Genomic DNA, 18,134 nt, shown 5'->3' with positions numbered 1-18,134 from the left:
AAACTCTCTTTCCTGGGGTCCATTTCCAACCTGATTTTCCCAGTCTACCTGCATGTTGAAATCTCCCATAACCACCGTAGCATTACATTTTTGACACGCCAATTTTATCTCCTGATTTAACTTGCACCCTAAGTCGAGGCTACTGTTTGGGGGCCTATAGATAACTCCCATTAGGGTCTTTTTACCCTTACAATTTCTCATTTCTATCCATACTGATTCAACATCTCCTGATTCTATGTCACCCCTTGCAAGGGAATGAATATCATTCCTTACCATCAGAGCAACCCCACCCCCTCTGCCCACCTGTCTGTCTTTTCTATACGTTGTGTACCCCTGAATATTCAGTTCCCAGCCCTGGTCCTCTTGTAGCCATGTCTCAGTGATCCCTACAACATCATACTTGCCCATGACTAACTGAGCCTCAAGCAAGGAGATGAGGAGGAATTTATTTCGTCAGAGGGTGGTGAATCGGTGGAATTCTCTGCCACAAAAGGCTGTGGAGGCCAAGTCAGTTAATATATTTTAGGCAGACAGATAGATTCTTGATTAATGTGGGTGTCAGGAGTTATGAGGAGAAGGCAGCAGAATGGGGTTAGGAGGGAGAGATAGATCAGACATGATTGAATGGCGGAGTAGACGGTGGGCCGAATGGCCTAATTCTACCCCTACCACTTATGAACTTAATGCGGTGAACAAAAGCAGCAGCGATACAGAAGTGATGTAACTGAGGGAGAGGTGGGGGAGGGGTCTGGCGGTGACTGAATGAAGAATGATCTATGTATCGACGTCGAACTACAATCTTTAGAACCCGGGGGAGCCCGGAGCTCAGGACCCGCCGCCCGCGGCCGCTGCTGAACCCGCGGGAAGGGCGATTGTTTCAATCTTTATATTTTCACAAAAGTAATTTCTGTTCCGTTCACCGACGCGGTTAACGCGTTAAAATGAATGGATCGACAGCTCTGATTTCAGTTGCAGTTTATTACACTCTTCCCACATTTACATTCCCCCTGGTTTTATTTCCGCGCTCACTGGGGTTTTTACGACGCGGAATTTGGGGAATAAATGGGAGCCGTTCAGCGCCGACCTGTTGTCCACCGGGTTTCTGCCCCACAGCCCCTGAGCCCCGCTCCTAACGACGGTCCCGGGATCGACCTTTTTACACACCCGGAGCGGAACCAGAGCAGATTCTCAGCCACTTGTTTTCACCCCAATAAGGCCCGAAGAAAGGATAAAGTTTCTCCGTGAATTTATTCCCAGTGAAGGTGTGGAGATGGGACTTGGTGTCCGCGTCGTAAAATGAAACTGTCGCGGACTCGTAACTGAGATAAACTCCCACCCTCCCGGGGATGGGACGGGCGGGGAGAGGGAGTGGAGGGTCGGTATCTGCTTCAAACTCGTCATCACACCAACTGATGCTCCAGACTCCAGTCTCCGGGGTCGGTGTGAACGGTCTCTTCCTCTCCACAGACTCTGCGGCGACTCCCAGTCTCCACCACTGACTCTCCGCCACCTCCACCTCCCAGTAATGTCTCCCCGATGTGAATCCCTCCGATCCCAGCACACACTCACTGCCTGTAAACCTCTTCCCGGTGACAGGGAGACTCCTCCGGGTCCGTGTCCATCTCACCCTCTTCCGATTCTCAGACACCTCGAGCACCGGACCCGCTGTTTCCACATCCAGTGTGACGGAGACTGGGGGGAGAAGCAGAGAATCAGAGAGTTCCCGGGGGTCGGGGGGAGACTTGGGCAGCGCGGCCCTGGGACCGGGGAAGAGGCCGCTCGGCCTCAGGCACAGGCGGGAGGACAACTGAAACCCTGCCCGGGGTTTGACCCACAACCACGTCGGGTGGACAACAGACATCTCTCCTGGGATTTTTATCCGGGGATGCAGAGGGCAATTTTGTGAGGTGGGGGAGGGTGGACGGGGAGGACGAGTGCGGAGATTGAGGAGGATTGCGAGATTGCGGTGGTGAAGGAGAAACAAAGTATGTGGGAGGGGGGCTACTCACATATGGAGGCAGATCGGAACAGGTGGATATTGAGGTTTGCGGTAATTTGAGGTTGTTAAAGAGGAGGTAGAGGTGTGTGGTGGGGTCGTCATGATCATAGTGAAAGGGGGCAGACACGAGGGGCCAGATGACCTGCCCCTGTTTCTTTGAGTGGAGGGTGAGAGAGAGAGAGAGAGGGGTGTCTTGGACCATGGAAGGGAGTAGAGGTTGAATGATCGGGTGTTGGACAGAATGGGTGGAGACATGTGGATGTGGGGTTGTTGAGAGCGGATTCACAGGTGAATTTGATGGATGTGCACAACTAACACACTGATCTCATTGTGAACCAATATATGAACTTCACTGAGGGACTTGACAATGTTCCGCGTGTAATGCTGGTCCAGAAAGCGAAGGCAGGTGGGATCCAAGACATTGTCTTGGTGGTTGGGGGTAGAAGGTATCGGTAGAAGGTTGATTTTTTCAGCTTGGAGGTCCGTGGCTGGTGGTGTGCAGCAGAGATCGGTGCTGCAACCTTTAGACAATAGACAATAGGTGCAGGAGTAGGCCATTCGGCCCTTCGAGCCAGCACCGCCATTCAATGTGATCATGGCTGATCATTCTCAATCAGTACCCCGTTACTGCCTTCTTCCCATAGCCCGTGATTCCGCTATCCTTAAGAGCTCTATCTAGCTCTCTCTTGAATGCATTCAGAGGATTGGCCTCCACTGCCTTCGGAGGCAGAGAATTCCATAGATTTACAACTCTCTGACTGAAAACGTTTTTCCTCATCTCAGTTCTAAATGGCCTACCCCTTATTCTTAAACTGTGGCCCCTTGTTCTGGACTCCCCCAACATTGGGAACATGTTTCCTGCCTCTAACGTGTCCACCCCCTGAATAATCTTATACGTTTCGATAAGATCTCCTCTCATCCTTCTAAATGCCAGTGTATACAAGCCTAGTCGCTCCAGTCTTTCAACATATGACAGTCACGCCATTCCGGGAATAAACCTAGTAAACCTACGCTGCACCCCCTCAATAACAAGAATATCCTTCCTCAAATTTGGAGACCAAAACTGCACACAGTACTCCAGCTGCGGTCTCACTAGGGCCCTGTACAACTGCAGAAGGACCTCTTTGCTCCTATACTCAACTCCTCTTGTTATGAAGGCCAACATTCCATTGGCTTTCTTCACTGCCTGCTGTACCTGCATGCTTCTTTTCAGTGACTGATGCACTAGGACACCCCGATCTCGTTGTACGTCCCCTTTTCCTAACTTGGCACCATTCAGATAATACTCTGCCTTCCTATTCTTACCACCAAAGTGGATAACGTCACACTTATCCACATGAATCTGCATCTGCCATGCATCCACCCACTCACACAACCTGTCCAAGTCACCCTGCAACCTCATAGCATCTCCCTCACAGTTCACACAACCACCCAGCTTTGTATCATCTGCAAATTTGCTAATGGTACTTTTAATCCCTTCATCCAAGTCATTAATGTATATTGTGAGAGCTTCTGCCCCACAGCCCCTGAGCCCCACGACCCGACCCTTTTACACACCCGGAGCGGAACTGGAGCAGATTTTCAGCCAGTGGTCTTCATCCCAAGTCCAGAAGAAAGGATAAAGTTTCACCGTGAATTTATTCCCAGTGAAGGTGTGGAGATGGGACTTGGTGTCCGCGTCGTAAAATGAAACTGTCCTGGACTCGTAACTGAGATAAACTCCCACCCTCCCGGGGATGGGACGGGCGGGGAGACAGGATGGAGGGTCGATATCTGCTTCAAACTCGTCATCCCACCAACTGATGCTCCAGACTCCAGTCTCCGGGGTCAGCTCATCCTCTCTCTTCCTCTCCAGACTCTGCAGCGACTCCCAGACACAAGCCCGGACTCCCCGCCACCTCCACCTCCAAGTAATGTCTCCCCGATGTGAATCCCTCCGATCCCAGCACACACTCACTGCCTGTAAACCTCTTCCCGGTGTCAGGGAGACTCCTCCGGGTCCGGGTCCATCTCACCCTCTTCCGATCCTCAGACACCTCAAGCTCCGGATGCGCTGTTTCCACATCCAGGGTGACGGAGACTGGGGGGAGAAGCAGAGAATCAGAGAGTCCCCGGGGGTCGGGGGAAGACTCGGGCAGCGCTGCCCCGGGACTGGGGGAGAGGCCACTCGGCCTCAGGCACGGGCGGGCAGACAACTGAAACCCTGCCCGGGGTTTCACCCACAACCACATCGGGTGGACAACAGACATCTTTACCAGCGTTTGTAACTGGGCTGGAGAGGGAAAATCCCGCGGGTTATCGGCAACGGGAGGGAGTGGTGCATGCCCGGGGTTTCACCCACAACCACATCGGGTGGACATCAGACATCTTTACCAACGTTATCGTGAACGGGAGGGGGTGGTGCATGCGGATGGGGAGAACGAATGCGGAAAGTGAGGATTGCGGGTGGGGATGGAGAAATAAGGCGGGCATTCAAATATCTTGCGGGTAGATGGTGAGGGAGAGGCAGATTGGAAGACGAGGAGACTGGTGTGAGGGGTAATTGGAGATGGTTAAAGAGGAGTTAGAGATGTGGGGTGGAGTTGCCGTGATCACGCTGAACGGGAGTGGACTGGACGGGCGAGGCAATCTGCTACTGGTTACTTGCTTTATTTATTGGAGGGTGGATTTGATGCGTCTTTACAACCAAGAACACTCTGATCTCATTGTAAACCAATATATGAACTTCACTGAGGGACTTGACAATGCTCCGCATGTAAGGCTGGTCCAGAAAGCGAAGGCAGGTGGGATCCAAGACGAGTTCGGAAAATGGACCCATAATTGGCTTGGTGGTTGGAGGTAGAAGGTAGCGGTAGAAGGATGATATTTCTGCCTGGAGGTCTGTGACTGGTGGTGTGTATCACAGATCGGTGCTGCAACCTTTGCTGTTTATTTTATATTTTCGTAGCTTGGATGTGAATGTAGGAGGTGTGTATTATACGTTTGTGGGGAATGGGAAATGTTATGGGTTGCGAGGAAGTCTGTCAAAGTTTGAAGAAAGATCTAGGCTAGATCATCGAAACATTATTTTCATGCGGCGATATCAATTCTGGAGGTCACAGTTTTCTTCACACAAAGAGTTGTTAAGAGGTATCAGTTTTACCTCGTTTGATGATATCAGATGTTTCGCTCAATGCAATGTTGTAGAAAAAGGTGTGATCAAACTTTTCATTTGGCAACTTGCCACCGACCACCAACATTGGTTTGGCTTCATCATTGAACCTGAAAATATTTAACAGCTGGTTATAAACTGAGCATTTGAGCTGTTCTTATAAAATATACATTGTTTCAGTCAAAAGCATGCCCTACCTCGTCTTGCGACCAGCTACCTGCTGAAATAAATAAAAAACAAATGTCAATAGACTCTTTCCAAACTCTTTGCATGTGCCACAGACAGGAAGTGGATATTCTGGTAGGGACATCGAACACGGGGGAAAGCATTAGGAATGTTGATGAAAATAGGCACGATCATGCAACTTACGAGTAAGAACGGGCAGGTCGTGGGATTTTACCTGGAGAAGATGTCAGAGAAAATGGGATGGAATATTTTAGGATCAGCGTCGGATTTAAATGGGTGGGGGATGGAAATATTATCACTACTTGTGGGGGGAACAAAAATAAAAGCTGAAATGTAAGATAACCTTTTGCTAAATTCCATAAGAAATGCAATAGAGAGAACGTGGAACTCACAGAACGGCCTGAAGACAATATTGCAGATAAATTTAAGTTGAAGTGGGATGAATACATGAGGATTCCTGGAATTTGGGGCATTGTTGTCGGATGTGGGGAGTAGTTGGAACAGACGGAACATTGACCCAGTTCTGAATTACTGGTAAATGCGGCATTTATTTCAGAAAATTTAACCCACCATTTTGTGCCTGTGCACTTTCACTTCACCAAACTGTAGTGTAACCCCTCACCTTCAGAAATATCACGCCGTCCTTGTGATCTATCTGTTCCTGTAACTTTGAGAGTTCCTCCTGAATGGACTTTAAATTCTTTTGAATCTCTTGAAGATTTTTCTCCATTGTTTTTACAATCGTCTTCTCTTCCTCCCGGATCTCTCCCAGTAAGCACTGCTCTTTCTCAGTGAGAATCTGGTGCAGTTCAGCAAACTGGGATGTGATCTGTGACTGAAGTTTGTGTGACTCTTCCTGTCAGATGAAAGATGATAATATATATGTTATATCATTCTGAGCGCAGAATATGCCATTTGGTCCATCATGTCCATGCTGGGCTTCATATGTATCTACACAAATCCCATTTACATGTATTTAAACCATAGCTTTCATTACCTTGGCAATTAAAGAGCTCGTCATGATAATTCTGAAATATTTTGTGAAATTAATGTACAAGCACATCATTCCCATTTCCCAAATTCAATTCTCTGCAACTATTCGCGGATAACCTGCCGCACAGCTCGGTGACAATGGTGGGCTAATGTAGGCTAACAGACTAACACTGACTAGCTGGTCTCCAGACCAGCTGTTTCAGCCAATCTCGACGTGGGGGCATGGTCACTCTCTTGTCGGGTAAGCTTAAATCCTGAGGATACGCTTTTGTCCAATTGCACTGACTCTCCCATGTCTATCCATGTTTAAGCCGCTGGCCCGGAGTGGACGGCGGGCGTCGGCTAACATGCGAACGAGTTAACTCTGGGCCATGGACATGGTCATTCACACGAAAGGTAGACGTTGGACTCAATAGATTTAACTTTAACTTTGTTTAATGTGCTTAATTCGTTTCAGGAAGAGGATGATTTTACAGGATGGGTTCCTGCTAATTTTTCAAAGGGAAACGTTTCTTTGTTGAATAGATCCGTACTTTTGTTTGTTCATCGGAGGGGATGCCGACTAAATTTGTAGTTAACTAGCTAGCGGTTTCACTATTTAGCCTTTAGCTAGCCTTTGGGCTTAACAGCCTAGATAGTTGAAGTAACCCCCGTTTACAGTATGTTAGGATATTTTCTCTCACTTTGTTTGGGAGAGTGGGGATGGGGGGAGGGAAAGTCCGAGTTTTGTATGTGCCTTTGTGTTGGTGGTCTTCCTGTTTTTTTGTTTGAGGCAAATTATTATGTCGCTGCTTATGTAATACAATTTACAACTTCTGATGTTACCTGGGGATGATAATGTGCATGGGAGGGTTACCATGGTGAGCTGGAATGTCCGCGGCATGGGCCACCCAATTAAACGAGCTAAGGTGTTTTCACACCTTAGGTCTTTATCTGCCGACCTTGTGTTCCTCCAAGAAACTCACATTAGAACATTGGGGCAGAGACAGTTATCATCATCATCATCATATATATACAGCCGGAAACAGGCCTTTTCGGCCCTCCAAGTCCGTGCCGCCCAGCGATCCCCGTACATTAACACTATCCTACACCCACTAGGGACAATTTTTACATTTACCCAGCCAATTAACCTACATACCTGTACGTCTTTGGAGTGTGGGAGGAAACCGAAGATCTCGGAGAAAACCCACGCAGGTCACGGGGAGAACGTACAAACTCATTACAGTGCAGCACCCGTAGTCAGGATCGAACCTGAGTCTCCGGCGCTGCATTCGCTGTAAAGCAGCAACTCTACCGCTGCGCTACCGTAGATGGGCAGATCAGATATTTCAATCCACATTTTCTAGCAAAGCCCGCGTGGTGGCAATTATGGTTAAGAAAAACATAGATTTCAGACATATTTCTACAGTAAGTGACCCGAATGCTTGATTTCTCATAGTAACTGGGTACCTTTACTCTGTTCATTTAACACTGCTTAACATTTATGGTCCGAATATTGATGATGCAGCTTTCTTCCGCAAAATCTTTGATAAGCTACTTGACCTTTCTAATACGAATGTGATTGTTGCAGGGGACCATAACACAATCCTCGACTGGCACCTGGATAGGTCATCAAATAAAATGTGTAGCCCTTCGAATGCATCCACGGTTTTGAAAAATCTCATCTCCACCATTTGGAGGATACAGCTTCCCACAGACCGAGAATACTCTTTTTTTTCTAAAATGCACAATTCATACTCTCGTATCGATTATTTTTATTAGACTCGAAACTCATACCTAATGTAATAAATACCAAATATCATAACATTTTGATCTCAGATCACGCTCCAACCTCAATTATCTTTGACTTTAAGCTGCCTAAACGATGTGCTAAATGGCGACTATGCCTTTCCTTGCTTAATGATGGAACTTTCTGTAAATACATGTCTGAAAAAATTACAGAATATTTGGAGACCAATGACACTTCTGATGTCTCGGACTCCACCTTGTGGGAAGCTTTCAAGGCAGTTATGAGGGGTCATATTATTTCGTATGAAGCGTCTTTAAAGAAATCCAGAGAGAGACGTCTACAAGAAATTGATTCGGAGCTTTCTCCAATGGAGACGTTGTATAGGAACACAAACAACCCCCAAACGCTGCAAAATATGCTCAGTATTAAATATGAATATAACAAGATTCTAACAAATCAAGTCAGTGACCAGCTACTGCGACTGAAACAGCGATATTTTGAATTAGGGGACAAACCGCATACATTGTTAGCCCGTCAGCTTAGAGGGCAACAAGCAAGTAGGGCCATACATATAATAAAATCAGGCAAGGGTGTTGCTTTAACCGATCCAAAATTAATAAATGAACGCTTTAAGGAGTATTATCAAGAGCTGTATAAATCCAAAGCTAACGGTGATATCAATGCATGGTTAAAAAAGTTGGACATACCAAAATTAGATAGTGCCTCTTGTGAGGCCTTAAACTCAGAACCCTCCTCTGTAGAAATCATGGATGCAATTAGGTCGTTGCAAAACGGCAAGAGCCCTGGGCCAGATGGTTTTGGAATCGAATTTTATAAGAAGATTGCTGACCAGGTAACTCTGATCCTGCACAGGATGCTCTCCCACTCAATCGAGTTGTAAAAGCTCCCACCATCATTGTACAATGCTAATATTTCTCTCTTATTGAAACAAGACAGGGATGAAACCAATCCCTCCTCATACCGACCAATTTCTATGCTTAATTTGGATTTCAAAATTTTTACTAAAATAATGGCGACTAGACTAAATAAGTGTATAAAATCCATTATCCATACGGATCAGACCGGGTTCATCCCCAATAGGTTCTCTTTCTTTAATGTTAGAAGAGTAATGAATATTATGTATCACAAATTCGACACTTCTTCCAAACAAGCCATTCTGTGTTTAGACGCAGAAAAAGCTTTCGATCAGGTTGAGTGGGGATATTTACTCACAGTGCTGGAAGAGTTTGGTATTGGTGCCTCTTTTATTTCCTGGGTACGTCTTATATATGCTCATCCCACCGTTTCCATACTCACAAACCAGGATAGGTCACCCTCTTTTGCCCTTCAGAGGGGTACGCGACAGGGCTGCCCCCTCTCGCCGCTCCTCTTTGCATTAGCCATTGAGCCGCTGGCAATCGGCATAAGAGGGTATGCGCTTATAAAACCGATAATACTGGGTGGGGTGGAACATAAGATTTCGCTTTATGCGGATGATATTGCCATCTTTGTATCTGACCCTGAACATTCTGTCCCTTACCTATTCCAGCTTATTAATTCCTTTGGCGAGGTCTCAGGTTACACTATAAACTGGCAGAAGAGTGAACTTATATCGTTAACAGCAGAATTAGACCCTGTATTCTTAGCCAACATGCAGTTTAAAACAAATCCAGACAGTATAAAATATCTGGGCATTAAAATATCTAAAAACCCCAAGACCCTTTTTAAAATTAACTTTACCGAAAGGTTGAACAAGCTAAAGGAGAAAATAGAGAAATGGAGAACGTTGCCTATTTCCTTGATTGGCCGCGTGAACGCAGTAAAGATGGTCTCCCTGCCGAGATTTCTGTATTTATTTCAGAATGTTCCTATTTTTATCCCCAAATCCTACTTTAAGTTAATCGATTCTATCATTATGCCATTTATTTGGGGATATAAAGCACACAGGATCTCAAAAGCTTATCTTCAAAAAACGAGGGAACATGGGGGACTGGGGTTACCGTGCTTTTTATATTACTATTGGGCGGCCAATGTTAGAGTCATGGTATACTGGCAGTATGCATATGAACGGGGAGTTGGATATGACCTGCCCCCTTGGCTGGCGATTGAAAAAAGCTTAACCCCAAAAACTTCTCTCCCTGCTCTCCTTTTTTCATTACCCAGATCTCTCACCTCTCTTAGAGAGGATCACTTCACTCTGTCCAATGCTCAGAGAATATGGCACCAAATTAGGAAAGCTTGTGAGCTTCCGAATACGTCAATGCACGCCCCAATCTGGCATAACCACGCTTTCCCCCCATCATTTACAGACACAGCGTTCAGAGAATGGAGCTGTAAAGGGATAGTTACAATAAAAGATCTTTACATAAATAGACACTTTGCATCATTTGATCAGCTACAATCCAAGTTCTCATTGCCCAAAACTCAATTCGTTAGGTACTTACAGCTGAGAAATTATGTTCGACAAAACAATTCGCTTTTTGAGTCCCTGCCCGAAGACGACTCATTGTCCAAAGTTTTGCTGGGTCCCCCGGAAGCAAAGAACCTAATCTCATCTTTTGTAGGTATCTTTTCAAACAAACTAGATAAATCTACTTTAAAAATAAAACAAACCTGGGAAGAAGACCTTAACATTGAAATTGATGACGATGTCTGGAAGGTAGTACTGAAAAGTATAAAATCCTGTTCTATTAATTCTAGGCTACAACTGATTCAATTCAAGGTTATACACAGATTACACCACTCTAAGGTTAAGCTGCATAAAATCTTTCCTGATCTCTCACCTTTGTGTAATAGATGCAAGACTGCTGAGGGTACACTCGCTCACCACTTTTGGACTTGTCCAAAACTTCACAACTTTTGGTGTCTTTTATTTCAATGGTACTCTACTGTTTTAAACGTCACTTTAACTCCGGACCCTGAAACTGCTCTATTCGGGTATTCCACAACGCTTGAGAAGCTAGACCATAATGCTCGCACAATCTTGGTTTATGGTATGGTAATTGCCAACAGATGTATTTTGAAACTATGGAAATCAGACTCTGCTCCTCAGTTTGAGACTTGGTTAAGAGAATTAATGGGCATCTTACACGTAGAGAGGTTGAGATATGAATTGTCTGGCAACCCTCAAAAGTTCTTCAATATATGGAACCCAGTGCTGCAGCATATTAAGGACAAGTAAAACTATCCCCTCAATGCCACATGTTTTTGTACCTTCTTTGAATCCAGCAGTGAAAATACTGAAATATTTGACTTGTGAAAATTACCTTGCCTCATGTTTTTGTGCTTTTGTCTTTTTTGTCACATTGTAGTTATGTTTTTTTTAAATTTATTTTTATTTATCTATTTGTTTGTTTTTGTTTGTTTGTTTTCATGATTATGTAGGGAAGGGGAGGGATGGTGTTTACTGTTGTTGTTATATGCACTGTAATTAATTAATTTTTTTATTTTTAAAAAAAAACATTAAAATATATATATATATACCTTTTAAATGGTCTTATGGTACCTGACTCAACGACCTCATCTGGCAGCTCTTTCCATGTACACACTACCAAATTTGTCCTTCATGTTCGTTTGAAATCTTTTCCCTCTCACCTAAAACCTATACCCTCACTTTCCCGATCCTCCTACTAAGACTGACCATCCAACTTATCATTCCGTTTCGTGATATTATACACCTGCCACAGTCCATTCTTCAAACTACTGCGCTCCAGGGAGTAAAGTCCATGGTTGTTCAACCTCTCCCAAGAGTTTTAGCCCTCAACTACTAAGCTCTATAGAGGTGCCAATTTATTACACACATCGCAGGGATGAAATGTACACAAGAACATTAAATCGACAGTACAAACCTGAACTTCAGAAAAGCTCTCTTTCTGTTCCTCCTCCGTTCGCCAGATCTCTGATTCTTTCCTTCTGAGAGATTCGAAGGTAGATTTCACCTGAGCCTGGGGTAGGGTTTTAAATCAGAGAATAAAATTGTCAGAAAATAAAGAAGACGTGACACAATGAAGTGATCAGAATCGGTTTGCTTTTACCTTGTAGATTTCAACAGCTTCTTCTATCAGCATGAAGCTGTGAAACGTGTGTTCCAGCGCAGCTGCACAAACCACACAGATCAGTGTCTTGTCCGTTTCACAAAACAGCTTCAGTTCTTCCTGATGTTTCTCGCAGTGAAGTTTACTTCCCTTTGTCCGATTCGGGCTCAGTTTTCGAGCTTTCTCAGCGATTCTCGCCAAGGCCCGACTAACCCTGAGGGTGCGTTCTTCAAACTCCTCTCTACATTCCGGGCAGGAGTTTCTCTCCTCCCTGTCCCATCTCTGTGTGATACAGGGGCGGCAGAAGTAGTGGCCGCACTCCAGTGCCACCGGATCGGTGAAGAAATCCAGGCAGATGGGACAAACTGCCTCCTCGGTTAAACTCTCGACCGGGTCTTTCGCAGCCATTGTAACTCCGCCTCTTCCTGGTTCAGTGTTTTCCACTGCGCGCGCTGCCGTCTCCGGCAATGACCTTATTTGGCTGCAAGTGTTCAGTGTGAAGGTGTCCTGGCCACTTCCAACTAATCACTCGAGGGAGGGGTCACTTAGACATTAAACCGGTCTGAATATAGACGAAAGCGGAGAGATTGCCCTGGGATTGTGCAAGGCAGGACAGAAAGGGACAGGGACCAGCGCTAAGGAGGTGTAACTGAGGAGGCGTTGCACCTGTTGGGCAGTGGAACCCGCCGCCCGCATCTCCGTTCACAGCCCGGGATCAAGATAGAAAGAGACTTTTACCCGGTCTCAGAGGGTCGTCTGACATAGGACCCGAGGGCCACAACCATGGCGACCACTTTTAAGAAATTGAACATACGCACCTGCGGCCCCAACAAGGGTGGGGTGGGGGGTTCCCCCGCTGTCAACCACAGGGCAAGTGGTTCACGGGTTCCTCTCAACCACCACCTCCCTGTCAATGAAAACTTGCCACTGTTGAAGGTGTAGGAAATGCAGTCGCCAATTTGCAGAAAGGACAACTCAAAAACAACGTTCAAAAGATTAAGGGGTGGTAGCGGTAGAGTTGCTGCCTCACATCGTCAGAGATTGGTCAAAAGGCCGAATGGCCTACTCGTGCAATTATTTTCTACGTTTCGCCGTTTCTATGGTGACGTTTTGGAGAGTGAATCCATTCATCTGGGATGGAGAAAGATTTTCATGAACTGGGCCAATGGGCGGATCAACGGCTGATTTATTTGACTCGGATAAAGGTGATGCAAGTTGGTAAGACAGGCCAGGGCCGTTTATCTGTCTGTCTGTCGTAAGAAAATAACTGCAGATGCTGGTACAAATCGAAGGTATTTATTCACAAAGTCCTGGAGTAACTCAGCAGGTCAGGCAGCAGCTCAGGAGAGAAGGAATGGGTGACGTTTCGGGTCGAGACCCTTCTTCAGACTGATGTCAGGGGGCGGGACAAAGAAAGGATATAGGTGGAGACAGGAAGATAGAGGTAGATCTGGGAAGGAGGAGGGGAAGAGAGGGACAGAGGAACTATCTAAAGTGAGAGTGGGGCTGAGGGAGGAGAGAATGGGGGGGGAGAGAGTGGGGTAAACGGGGGTTGGGGAGGGGGACAGCGGGGGAGAGGGGTGGTTGGGGGAAGAGATAGTGGGGGTGGGAGGGAAGGGGGAATGTGGGGGTCAGGGAAGAGTGGGGGGAGGGAAAGGGGGGAAGGTGGGTGGGGGAAGGGGACAGTGGGGGTGGGGAAGAGGGGACAGTGGGGGTGGGGGGGAGGGGGACAGTGAGAATGGGGGTGGGTCGAGTGTGTGGAGGGGTGAGGGCATGAGGGGCTGAGGGTGGGGGGAGGAGAGGAGCGGGAGGTGGGGGAGGAGGGGTGGAGGAGAGAGGGGGGATAGTGAGAGTGGGGCTGGGGGAGGAGAGAATGGGGGAGGGGGAGGGGGAGGGGGAGGGGGAGGAGTAGAGAGTAGGTGTGGGAGGGAGAGTGGGACTTGGGAGGGGGACTGGGAATGGTGGGGGGAAGAGAGAGTGGGGTGGGAGGGAAGTGGGAATGTGGGGGTCAGGGAAGAGTGGGGGGATGGAAAGGGGGGATGGTGGGTGGGGGGAGGGGACAGTGAGAGTGAAAGGGGAGGAGGGGGTGTGGCAGGAGGGGGATGCTGGGGGGAGAGAGGGGGTGTAGGGGGAAGGGGGGTGGTGGGAAGAGAGTGGGGTGGGGGAAGTGGACAGTGGGGGTGGGGAAGAGGGGACAGTGGGAGTGGGGAAGAGGGGACAGCAGGGGTGGGGGGCTGGTGGTGGGGGGATGAGAGAGTGTGGGTGAGGGGGAAGGGGGCGGTGGGGTCAGGGAAGATGGGAGAGTGGGGGGTGGAGAGGGGGGTTAAGGGGGATTGAGTAGGGGGTTGAGGGTGCTACACCAGTACAGGAGAGGCTTTGGATCCAGGGCTCCTCGGTCACACCCTCTCCCCTTCCCTGTACACCCTCTACGAGGAAGTTGGTCTCCCACTTGTCTTTCAATGACAATTAAAAACTCATACCCACCTACAGTATTATATATTAATATGTTCGTGCAATAGATAAATGAAATACCTTCTGGTTGGATTTGGATAATTTCCACGACTAGTAAGGTTCACAAAAACCGAATAGAAAGTTTGTGTTTATTAGAACATGTGCTTGGTGCTTCTCGACCCGAAACGTCACCCATTCGTTCTCTCCAGAGATGCTGCCTGTCCCGCTGAGTTACTCCTGCATTTTGTGTCTACCTTCGATTTCAACCAGCATCTGCAGGTCTTTCCAACACATCAACACAAATCTGTTCGGATAGTATAACTTGCTTTTAAAGTCTGTTTGTCAATGTTCCTGTCTACAAATCGATTCTCCATTCTTGTTACAATTACTGGCTGCACTTCAATGCGATTTACGCCAGCAAAGCACTCTGAGGTCTCCTAAAAGAGATGCGAGGACATTGAATAAATGTTAGTGGGTTGTGACGCTGCAATGCTGAGAACTATATGCTACAATACAATACAATACAATACAATATATCTTTATTGTCATTGTACAGGGAGTGGTACAACGAGATTGGGAGTGCGCCTTCCATACGATGCAATAAATCAATTGGCTAATCAGTATAAATTTAGACAACCCAATGAAACAAAATTAGAAACAGTTTTAAAACAGAACCAAGTGCAAGTAGATCTGTACCGGTTCGCTGTGCGATGTGACCATCCGGCTCAGCAGGACCGGTTCATAGCAGCTATGGCCCTGGGGATGAACCTGTTCCTGAGTCTGGGGGTGCGGGCGTAGAAGGCCTTATAGCGTCTGCCCGATGGTAGAAGTTCGAACAGACAATTGCAGGGGTGTGAGGAGTCTTTGTGGATGCTGGTGGCTTTTCTGAGGCATCGTGTGTTGTAGATGCCCTCCAAGGCTGGTAGCTGTGTTCCGATAGTCCTCTGAGCTCTATGGACTACCCGCTGAAGAGCACATTGTAACTTCCCGTTTCCCTATCTATTGTACTTGTGTTTGACTTGACTGCATTTATCTTTGGTATTATCTAATTTGACTGGATAGTGTGCAAAAGTAAATCTTTGTACACGTGAAAATAATAAACCTAAACGGGTTTGGGACTGGAGACACTGCGGCAGGTGGGGCCGGTTGGTGGTGGGGGTGGGGGGGGGGGGGGGTGGGTTGAGTGCCGGGGGTGGGAGGCGGCCGGGTTGGGTGGGCGGTGGTTTCACACCCTCTGGTGTTTATGTACTGCCCCCGTGTTGTCCGTGATCCGTAGGGCCGCCGAGTAATGATGGTGGCCTCACTCACAGAGACTTTTGGACATTCTGTGAAGAAAGTCACATATTTGGAATATAAATCGATAATTATTTAACTGGTTTAGTCGACAAATTCACTGCACTGCCCCATCACAAACGCTGCCGTGGCTGGCGGGGTGTTCCAGTGATTACAGCTGCCGCCAGCGAGATCCAACGACCAGGGTTCGATCCTGGCCTCCGGTTCTGCCCATGTGGACTTTGTTCATTCAACCCGTCACCGCGCGCTTTTCCCGCGGGTGCTCCGGTTTCCTGCCACTTCCCGAGGGCGTGAGGGGCTCTCGGTGAACCGGCTGCTATGATGTGACTCCAGCGTAGGTTAGTGTAGGGGTGGAGGCAAATGTGAATAGGGTTGGGTGAGGGGGGGGGGAGTGATGGTACAAGTGCGAGAAATGAGTACAAACAGTGGGGCTGATGGGAATACAGTGAGTGGCGGCAGAGAGTTGACTCACAAGAGCCAGGAGTTGCTGGAATCTGGAACAAAATTTTAAAAATCCGATCGACCCAACGGGTGAGGCAGCACCTGTGGAGGGACATGGATGTTTCACGTTTCCACTCGTGATCCTCAGGCTTGATGGACGATTGGCTCCTCGTCTTTAAAATCGTGCGTAAAAAAGAACGAGCCTTGACAGAATTTCACTTTCAGAACTTGAATTTCCCCTTGAACCGCGCGGCCGCTGGTATGACTTGGTACATCTAGATTGTGCTCGTGTACAGTATGATTTGAATGGACAGCAGGCAGGCAAAACTTTTCACTGTACCTCGGTGCACGTGAAATCATAAACCTAACGAAACCAATACCACCATGTTGTTTTCAGCGTGTTAGTGAATGAATGAATGAATGAATTAATGAATGAATGAATGACAGTTTATTATCACATGTGACATGTCAGAGTGGGATTCTTTGTTTTCCATGCACAAGTATGCAAAGAGTCGCCACACAAACTGCACCGATAGAGTTACAAAGTATTCCACTTAGTCCACAATGGTCCCTCTGTTCTCGCAGCTCCCCCCCCTCCCCCTCCCTCAACACGCCGGCCCCTATTTGTTTTATTCACAAAATGCTGGAGTAACTCAGCAGGTCAGGCAGCATCTCGGGAGAGAAGGATGGGGGACGTTTCGGGTGGAGACCCTTCTTTTGTTCTCGGCCGCGCATCCAACCAAGGGTCTCCACCCGAAACGTCACCCATTCCCTCTCTCCTAGATGCTGCCTGACCTGCTGAGTTACTCCAGCATTTTGTGATACCGCCACCCTTCTGCACGCACACGAGTCTGTCGACGTCATGGCGCCCTCTGCAGGCCTGTCCTCGACCGCCTCCGACCGTCCTCGACTTCGACCAACGGCCCCGTCCTCACCGCCGCTGGGTCCTCTCCAGACGACTCCTCGGCGCCTGCCGGGAGCTTCCCCAATGACTTCCCCCTGTACCTCAGTACACGTGATAATAAACTACATCGCTGTGTAACGTTACAATGTCCGGCCAGCCTTAATCCCGGTTTTAAGCATGATTATTAACTAATTCCATAGAAACTGGCGAACTCAAGGCAGCAACAGGCAGTCGGCGTGAGGTGTTGAGGGAGCGATTTATTTATTGAATGAGGAACCCAGAGACACAAATTGAAGTCTCCTAACGCACCTTAAATACAGTTACTCATAAGTGATAGGAGCAGAATTTGGCCATTCATCGCATGAATCATGGTTGATCTTTCTCTCCCTCCTAACCCCATTCTTCTGCCTTCTCCCCATATCCCCTGACACCTGTACTGTTCAAGAATCTAGCTATCTCTGTCTTAAAGATACCCATTGAAATATCATCTCAAAAATATCATCTCAAATCCTTTAAAAATGAACTAGTCCGAAGAGCGATGACCACAACGCTGCTGAGACACGCATCAAGTTCAAAGTGCTTGAAGGAACCACTCAGATGATAATTAGGGATGTGCAGTAAGTGATGAACCTGCAGCGACAACCAAACCGTGAACACCGATCAAGCTCATCCATTTAAAGTATTCCTCTATAGGAAGATGGAATAGTGTTTATGGAAGATGTTATCTTATTAACTGTTCAAGTTAATGAACAATTAACACTAGTAATGGCGCAATTTGTATCAAATTTAGATATCCAGGCAGCTTGTGGCCTCCTCTGTTCTTTTCTCCGCAACAGATTAATTTAATGCTCTGTTGGTAAATTTCCATAATTTGCACGACCAGTAACATTCACAAGAACTGAATAGAAAGATTGTGTTTTTGTTTGAATTATGTGCTTGGTGCTTCTAATACT

General features: G+C 47.2%; 2 protein-coding genes across 2 annotated transcripts in view; both read right to left on the bottom strand.

The window, feature by feature from the left end:
- LOC144603089 (zinc-binding protein A33-like) overlaps nucleotides 1–18,134 on the bottom strand; it is an 83,621-nt gene that overhangs the window by 21,575 nt on the left and 43,912 nt on the right. The gene's annotated exons all lie outside the window — the stretch shown is intronic.
- Nucleotides 975–17,141, bottom strand: LOC144602530 (zinc-binding protein A33-like). Its single transcript, XM_078415656.1, has 8 exons — nucleotides 17,123–17,141; nucleotides 12,093–12,487; nucleotides 11,907–12,002; nucleotides 5,959–6,192; nucleotides 5,348–5,370; nucleotides 5,142–5,260; nucleotides 3,957–4,079; nucleotides 975–1,692 (listed from the first exon to the last, which is right to left on the bottom strand). The coding sequence occupies exons 1-8, from the start codon at nucleotides 17,139–17,141 to the stop codon at nucleotides 1,157–1,159; spliced, it is 1,545 nt and encodes a 514-aa protein (XP_078271782.1). The 3' UTR covers nucleotides 975–1,156.

Source organism: Rhinoraja longicauda, chromosome 19 (genome assembly GCF_053455715.1).
Source record: "Rhinoraja longicauda isolate Sanriku21f chromosome 19, sRhiLon1.1, whole genome shotgun sequence".
Taxonomy (NCBI): domain Eukaryota; kingdom Metazoa; phylum Chordata; class Chondrichthyes; order Rajiformes; family Arhynchobatidae; genus Rhinoraja; species Rhinoraja longicauda.
The sequence above is the reverse complement of the archived record's forward strand: the minus strand, read 5'-3'. Positions and strand labels throughout refer to the sequence as shown.